The sequence below is a fragment of the Pantherophis guttatus genome, chromosome 2 (genome assembly GCF_059756535.1).
Source record: "Pantherophis guttatus breed Tessera chromosome 2, ASM5975653v1, whole genome shotgun sequence".
Lineage (NCBI taxonomy): Eukaryota > Metazoa > Chordata > Lepidosauria > Squamata > Colubridae > Pantherophis > Pantherophis guttatus.
In genome coordinates, this window is record NC_142064.1 from 192,150,272 (window position 1) to 192,158,730 (window position 8,459).

General features: G+C 39.1%; 1 protein-coding gene across 1 annotated transcript; it reads right to left on the minus strand.

Moving 5' to 3' along the window:
* Positions 1–1,575: 1,575 nt before the first annotated feature.
* XTBD1 (XRN2 binding domain containing 1) lies at positions 1,576–6,704 on the minus strand. The gene is made up of 3 exons (XM_034403977.3): positions 4,571–6,704; positions 2,828–2,926; positions 1,576–1,987 (listed from the first exon to the last, which is right to left on the minus strand). Exons 1-3 carry the CDS (start codon positions 4,780–4,782, stop codon positions 1,969–1,971), a joined length of 330 nt encoding a protein of 109 aa, XP_034259868.1. The 5' UTR covers positions 4,783–6,704; the 3' UTR covers positions 1,576–1,968.
* Positions 6,705–8,459: the final 1,755 nt, after the last annotated feature.

Sequence of the window (8,459 nt, forward strand, 5' to 3'; positions counted from 1 at the left end):
CCCAGAAGTATCTGGCTGACCTACTGAAAACAAATTTCTGGACTAATCGACCTTGGGCCTAATCCAACAAAGCTTTTACGTTCCTATGAAATCACATTCAATTCACTCCCATCTCCCAACTCCAGCAAAATGTTGATTAATAAGCAGAGCAGTCCTACTATATGAACAATTTTGTGATTGGAATCTCTACAGAGTCCAGAGGTCTACACCAAGGGAGAGAAACTTAATTCCCTTTCCTAGGTCTTTTTAAACAAATGTTTAGCTGTTTTCCTCACAATAGTTGCAATAGAAAGAATATTTAGACTGGGATAGGCAACTTTTGGGGGAGTTTCAAGAATCCTAATCCTTTTTTCAGCCCTTAAGCCAAGTCTGACCATACAGTAGTTGCTAAGAATTGTTGCATAGTTCCGAGTCATTTTGTAGTAGAAGGCTTACTATTAAGTGTAAAATAGATTTTAAAAAGAAAATTCTCAATAAGGGCAAAATCTTGGTCATTTTTGCATCATCATCATTCCAACCAAGTACAGCTTTCAGACACTAACTTTCAGACACATGTAGTGTTCAATTTCGAGGTGTCAAAACATTGCCTATTCCTGAATTGTATTAACAGAAAAGATAGAGTAATCCCTAATGTAATTTTGATGTATAGTAGAGATATGCCAGGATAAATGCTGTAGAACATTTATGTGAAAAGGAAAAGATGCATCCAAAACTGAATTTCTCCCATCCCACAATGGTAGAGCTGCTTGAGTGGGAAACTTTCTATGATATCTTAGTTAACCTAAATAATTACTGTATTTTCAGGAAGAATAAGGCAAGACCTGAGACAATAAAAAAAAAGGGGGGGGAGCTGAACATTTACTTTGGGGACCTATCTTAAAATTACAACATTGGACTCCTTTTACCTTGTATGCCAGTACTTTTATAAATTCAGATTAGGGCAGTACTTTATATTCACTGAATCAATATAAGGTCAAAATGTACTGCTCTTTTACCAAGTCAAGTCAGTTTAACACTACTACTGGTTTTTGGAATGTTCTAATGGTCAACAAAAGATATCTTTGAAATCCAAGAGTTCAGAATAGAGTTTTATGTAATTCAAACATCATGGAGAATTCAAAAAACATTTGTATGGATGGTTAAAGATATAACAGCCTTAATACTGAAATGGGTCATATAAGAGATACAGTCTTTAAGTATAATTGAACTCTATTAACATCAGAGAGAAGACCATGTCATTTTGTTAGCAACCATTTATTTAGTTCATTTAGGTTTTGTAAACTACTTCAATCCAGTTTTTGGGCAGTACATAACAACCACAACCAAAAGGCCTATCATCCAGTCCATAAGTAGATACTTTTTTGCAAATGGTGCCCAATATGAAAATGGTTTACCATTTCCTTCTTCCAGTTTTATTTTTCAATTTAAGAGTTGAGATATTCCAATGTGTCACCCATCTAAGAACTAACCAGGTCTAACTCTACTTAACTTCCAAGGTGAAACAAGATCAGCGAGGCATTGCCAGCTACAAGGCATATGTATGCAAGAAAGAGAAAAAATAAGACAACGCAGTGCTTTGTTTTTTTAAAAAAAACATTTATTTCTTACATCCAGCAATTTTTCATGACTGTACATTCGTTTCTATTATTCCCATTTATTTTTCATGGGATTTTGTTACTTCTGTATTCATACCATATAACTAATACCTTAGGAAATGTCACATCAGATTTAAACATGTTTTCTGAAGGGCTGGTGTTTGGGGGACAGAGTATCTAATGATAAATAAACATAAGTACTAGTTTTCTTTTCTTCACTCTTTATTAATCAAAATCTGTACATAATTTCTAAGCATTCAGTATAAAAACAGTCTAATCTAAAATGCATCTCAGAAGCGATGCTTGAAGTATCCAGATCAGTCTTCAATATAAACAGATTGTGTAGTAGAACAAAAGCCTGGCATTTCTTCTCCTAGGCACTAGTGTTGATTCTAAAAAAAATGCAAGGTACAAGCCCATTAAGTATATTGCAATCACAGATATCTGAAGTTCAGTAATTTGTAATGTTTAGTTTATTCAAGCATTACATAAAGAGCCTTAGTTATTAGAAATCCTACACAAAATGTAATAGTTCTAAAAGCATTATTATACCAAACCTCCTAGGACTTAAATTAAATCCTAATCCCAGTTTATACTAAATAATTAAATAACTGCAGACTAAGTATTGATTCATATAAACATTGAAATGTATGGCAGCCAGGGAAAAGTTAATGCTGCATTTCAGAAGCTATATTAGTAAATCTTTGTTGGGCCAGTTATGTATACACAGTGGCATGGCAAAGACTATGTATTATCAGAAGCATCATGTTCACCCAGCCATTTGAAAAGTGTGCAACAATAAATTTAAAATTATGGCATGGCTTAAAAACATGAATTCCACATCACTTACTAGCTTTTCACTTTGTTGTGGTTTTTTTTTTTTTTGCTGAAATTATTATGCCAAATCAATGAGCCCTTAGCAGACATTCAGATGTAAATGTGCTCAATACAAAAGTATTATTGATGTCATAATACAAATGATTGGGGCATTTATTAGGAATACCCATCATAATTTCTGGTGCTTTTAAAAAATCATAAAAGAATAATCTACTAGAATGGACTTTGGGAAAGTTACACTAACTAGGCTTAAAGACAGGAGGAGCTATTAGAGATTGTAAAAGCCCAATCGAATAGTTATAGGCTATTCTGCTTTTCTCTAAAATTGAGCATGTGTGTAAAATTGCTGCAAGAAAAGTTTTCTAAAGGAAACCAAAGTCTTGAATAATATTCACCTTTTGATTAATTCATCACGAGTTGTGAAATGTGGCACATCTTCAACTTCAATTCCATTTGCCATTTCTGTCACCTTCTCCAATAGATCTTTGCTATAGCTGTATAAAGAAAACAAAAGTTTATAAGGTATCTAACAGTCATCTACTGTTCCCACAATTCACATTTGCTACCAATAAAGTTCAATCCTTTCAATTTTATAAGCAACATCCATAAAGTTGAGAAAAATTGGGGTGCTTTAGGCCAGCTTTATTATAAAAGTTAGGAACAAAACTAAGCAAATACAGGCTAAATACAATATCAAAGTTACTTTGGATTTAATTACCAAGTTTCCAAACATACTTCATAAAAATTCTGTGCCTTTTTCTTAGAAACAAGGCATAAATGAAATTTGGAAAGCAAAGTTGTAACAAACCCTCCAGTAAATAAATACCAAAAGCTCATAAACTTTCAGATTACTGTTTCTAAAACAGATTTTAAACATCTTTCTTTAAAAAAAAGATTTAAAAACCAGCAAGGTGAACTTCTATCAACATTTTCCCCACCTGCTTCTAATTCCTCTGAACAAACTGACCTGTGAATAGGAGAAAAAGAAGTGGCAAAATGCCATCATTGTCACCTTTTAAAATAGTCTTGTTTTAATAGCATAGTATTGCTCTTAATGACCTTATGTAAGTTATATGAGCCTTGGTGGCGCAGCAGACTAAAGTGCTGTTAATTAGCACCAGCTGCCTGCAATTACTGCAAGTTCGAATCTCACCAGGCTCAAGGTTGACTCAGCCTTCCATCCTTCCGAGGTAGGTAAAATGAGGACCCGCATTGTGGGGGCAATAAGCTGACTTTGTATAAAAAAGAACACCGCTTAGGGGAGGCTGAAAGCCCTACTAAGCAGGTATATACAAAAGTATGAAGGCTATTGCTTAACGCATTGTATGCCGCCCTGAGTCTCTGAAGAAGGGCGGCATATAAATTGAACCAATAAATAAATAAATACCCCAAGACACTTGCTGGCTGAAGAATGAGAACAAAGTACTTAAAATAAGTGGGTTGCCTATCTTGAAATAGGATCTTCCCATTTTTGTATAACAGCCCAATGATTCCTTTATGGTGACATGGGGTGAAAGTACAGTCCATTATTCCAAAATGCTGGGATAACTTGCATGGAACAGTCTATTATTAGACTGTTTAATAATTATTAATTTTTAATAATTATTATTAATCATCACTGAATAACAGGAAATACACAAAATTGTTGGAGAAGAATGTGCAGGATATCGATTTTTATCTGCAAACAACTTCAAGAAATCCTGTCATGCTACTCTGTTAACTTTATTTCAACATCTACATACATAATTGTCCTTTTTTTCCCCTCTAGAAAGAAAACCATGTTTGTGGCTCGGTTGTATTTTTATGTCTGAATACGCTTATTTCCCTTCCACTACCCGTCCTGGTAGGAAACAGGTGACGCTGCTCTCAAACCTGCAAATATAGAGGAGACGGCTTCTTTTACTATGACGTAATCCCTTAAAAAAATGGGCGGTTAAGAAAATACCGGGCAATCCCAGCGCATGCGTTGAATGCAGCCTACTCCTCGCTACCGCCTCCCCCCCCACCCTATTCTATCGTTTCCCTGGTGCAGCATCGGGCGACAACTTCCATCCGTCCCAGCCGGGTGCGACGAGGGCCCAGCTGCGAGGGACAAAATACCTAGAGGCCATGCGAGCGAAGGGACGAGGAGGCGGTACCTGCATCCCAGGAAGAGATGATTGGCCCAAACCATGGAGAGGGAGAGCAGCTGGTCCATACACAGCGGAGTGGGAGCCTCCCCGCCCTCCAGCGGGTTATTGCGCAGGATGAAAGCGCGCCGCGCTTGCCAGTGTTTTTCGTTCTCCGAGTAGGAACGGAACTGTTCTGGGAATTCGGGCTCGGGCGCGACCTCGTTGTCCCCTTTTACCATCCTTCCCTCCTTTAGCCTGCCCACCAGGAATCGGAACTGACGCCTTTAAACAGAGCAGCCGTTTGGCGAGAAGGCAAAAGGCCGGCGTTGCCGCTCTGGCCGTCAATCTCCACTGCTCTCACTCCGGTCCTGGGGCCTTCTTAATTCCACCGGGCTGGCGTACTTGGCTGCGCAGTGATCCGCATGCGCAGAGAGACCGTGTGGAGTCATCTCTGTGCCCCTAGTCGTCGACTGGCATTTATGGAATGGCGGGTTCCGCGAAGGATGTAGTGTCAGGACTAAGAAATCTAGGCCTCTAAAACCCAGATGGCCACTAGATGGCAGCAAAGAATACTGAGGGTTGTACCTCTGCGTTGCTACCGTCTGGAATTTTGTACCTCAGGCATAGCAGACTTTGCCAAAAAAAAAAAACACTCTCAGAGTGATGGAACTACCTCATTAATTCATCTGCTTAATGTTAATACATCCTAGTTACTTCCAGCTGCTCTGACTGGGGTGCTCCCAGAGCTGCACATAGTATCACCTAGGTGGCTTGTTTTCTGCCCTTGTCACTCAACCAGAAAGAACTGTCCCTGGCTTGACAGAGGCCATTTTACAACTAGCAATTATCCTACTTCCAACACATTATGTGAAGACCTCGCTCTCTGGAGAAAGCTCTAATGCTGGGAAAGGTGGAGGTGGAAGGAAAGAAGAAAAGGACAACCGGCAAGAAGATGGACAGTCTAGGTTACAGTGGTGATGGGGAGTGCTGTTAGGAGACTAAAAGACCAGGTTAGGGACAGATCATAATGGAGAGAAGATGTGGCTGTTAAGAATTGACAATGATTTGATAGCTCACAGTTAATAGCTGTTATACTGCCATTAGATGCCAGTTTACTTCCGGGTCTAATTCAAGAAGTTTGTTATGACCTTTAAAATCCTACATGGTATGGGGCCAAGTTACATACTGAACCGTCTTCAAACCATTTACATCAGCCCAGCCCACTGGGAGTGGACTCCCATGAAAGAATTCCAATTATCAAGATGCAGGAAGAGAACCATCTCAGTTGTTACCTCCTACCCTTTTGCCCCCAGAAATTAGATAGGCCCCCACTCTCCTGGCCTTTCAGCATTGTCTAAAGACCTGGCTCTGTGTCTCTTGAAGTTTCCAGTCATCCAGGTCATGGTTGTCCCAAAAGTGCTTTATAAAGGCATCTGGGTTTTCTTGATTTTTATTGAAAAAAGAAAAATCAAGAAAGACCAGTTGCCTTTCTTAAAGCATCTTTGGAACAACCTGGCTCTGCTATCCTGCTTGGAGCTCACAGAGGAGTACACATCTTGTTAGCACCCAAAAGTCCCTCCCCCTACTTTTAAATTAACTTTTAGAATTGAATTTTAACTATCTCTGTGTCTTTTGAAATTTTACATAATTTATTTTTTTAATATTTTATTTGTATGCTGTACAACATCCCTCTGAGTGAGATGGGTTGTTTCTAAATGTGATTAATAAATAAAATGCAGTACTGTACTGTAGCATCACCCAGCCAGTCCTTGGATGATGCACCTGTCCTTACTACTTTTAGATGCAGATAACAATGATGGAATAAGTAGCTCAATCCTTTGGTATTTCTGGCAAGGAGGGGCCTGCTTTTGGCATCTCCTTTAATATTGGCCAAATGCCTCCCTAAAGTTCATCTCTGCAACACCTCTGCTGTCTTTATTATCCTGACAGAAACTTGTAAGGAAATAAGATTTTTCTCTGTAGATCTGTATGCTATTTTAGTTATGGTTGGGAGTTCGGTTGGTTGTTTATAACCGAAGTTTCACTGACATGTATGGGCATAAGAATTTGATACTGAGTATTATGTTTTATAGTCCTTTAAATTGCAAGTGAGACTGGATTCTTGAACATTGGATACAAAAGCCATTAAATAATACTTATTTGACTATAGCAATAGCATTTAGACTTATATACCACTTCATAATGCTTTACAGCCTTCTCTAAGCTGTTTACAGAGTCAGTATATTGCCCCAACAATCTGGGTCCTCAGTTTACCAACCTTGGAAGGATGGAAGGCTGAGTTAACCCTGATCTGGTCAGGATCAAACTCCTGGCAGAGGGCAGAATTAGCCTGCAACAGTGGTGGGTTGCTCCCGGTTCGGTCCGGTTCTATAGAACTGGTGGTAAAACCGGCGGGAGGCTCCGCCCACCCGCCACAACATCATCACAGGTAATCTGTGCATGTGCTCCCGTTGCAAACCGGTAGTAAAGGTAGTAAAGGTAAGTAGAATCCACCCCTGCAATATTGCATTCTAACCACTGCACCATCACAGCTCTTATATTATCTTCCCAGGCATTTAAAGCAGGGGTGAAAAGCTCTTGGTTCAGAGCGGATCGCCTGATCCGGTAGCGATAGCGATGGGTGGTTCAGAGAACTGGTAGCAAAAATCCCTGTGCCCCCCTCCCATGCCCAGCTGAGCCGCGCGATCATCAGAGGCTAGTTTTTTTACTTTTAAAAGCATTCTTTCTACAACCTCTTCGGCCGAAAAAATGCTTTTAAAAGTTAAAAAAAAAAGCCTCTGATGATCGCGTGGCTCAACTGGGATCATCAGAGGCTTTTTTTTTTTAAACTTTTAAAAGCATTTTTTCAGCCGAAGAGGTTGTAGAAAAAATGTTTTTAAAAGTAAAAAAAAAGTTGGCCATGCCCACCCAGTCATATTACCGCCCCCCCCCAAGCCATGCCCACAGAATCGGTAGTAACAAATTTTACATTTCACCATTCATTTAAAGGTAAATAGATAAGTTTTTTCCGCTTTCTGAAAAGCATCAGATCCTATGGTGAGGTTTTGACTGAATTCAGTGAGTCTTCTAAACACATCACACAAAATTCTTGATGCAGAAAGTGGATCTTAACTAGCAGAAAACATTAAGGTTCACCTCTTGTCTTCAATGTTATAAGAACATTTATTTAGTTTACTTCAGTATTAGATGATCGATCCACAGCTTAAAATGAAGTGAAAACTACAGTGATGTAGTAAATACATTATTGTGCTGTTTACTCAAAGATGAATCTGCATACAGACGGGAGGTTGAACAACTAGCCTCGTGGTGTAAGCGGAACAATCTGGAACTGAACACACTCAAAACTGTAGAAATGGTGGTAGACTTTAGGAGAAACCCTTCCATATTTCCACCTCTTACAATACTAAAGAACACATTATCAAAACTAGAGACCTTCACATTTCTAGGTTCTACCATATCACAAGATCTAAAATGGATAGCTAACATCAAAAAAAGTCATCAAAAAAAGCACAACAAAGAATGTTCTTTCTGTGCCAACTCAAAGCTCAAACTGCCCAAGGAGCTGCTGATCCAGTTCTATAGAGGAATTATTAAGTTTCTCATCTGCACCTCTATAACTGTCTGGTTTGGTTCTGCAACCCAACAAGACAGACACAGACTTCAGAGGATAATTAGAACTGCAGAAAAAACAATTGCTACCAACCTCCCTTCCATTGAGGACCTGTATACTGCACGAGTCAAAAAAAGGGCTGTGAAAATATTTACAGACCCCTCACATCCTGGACATAAACTGTTTCAACTCCTACCCTCAAAACGATGCTATAGAACACTGAACCCCAGAACAACTACACACAACAGTTTTTTCCCAAACGCCATTACTCTGCTCAATAATTCC

What these genes read in the sequence shown, in the direction of transcription:
- XTBD1 (XM_034403977.3), bottom strand. Translation starts at nt 4,782, where the DNA reads ATGGTAAAAGGGGACAACGAGGTCGCGCCCGAGCCCGAATTCCCAGAA. An exon ending in CATCTCTTCCTGGGATGCAG is followed by an intron (nt 2,927 to 4,570) that starts GTACCGCCTCCT and finishes TTCTTTATACAG; the next exon opens with CTATAGCAAAGATCTATTGG.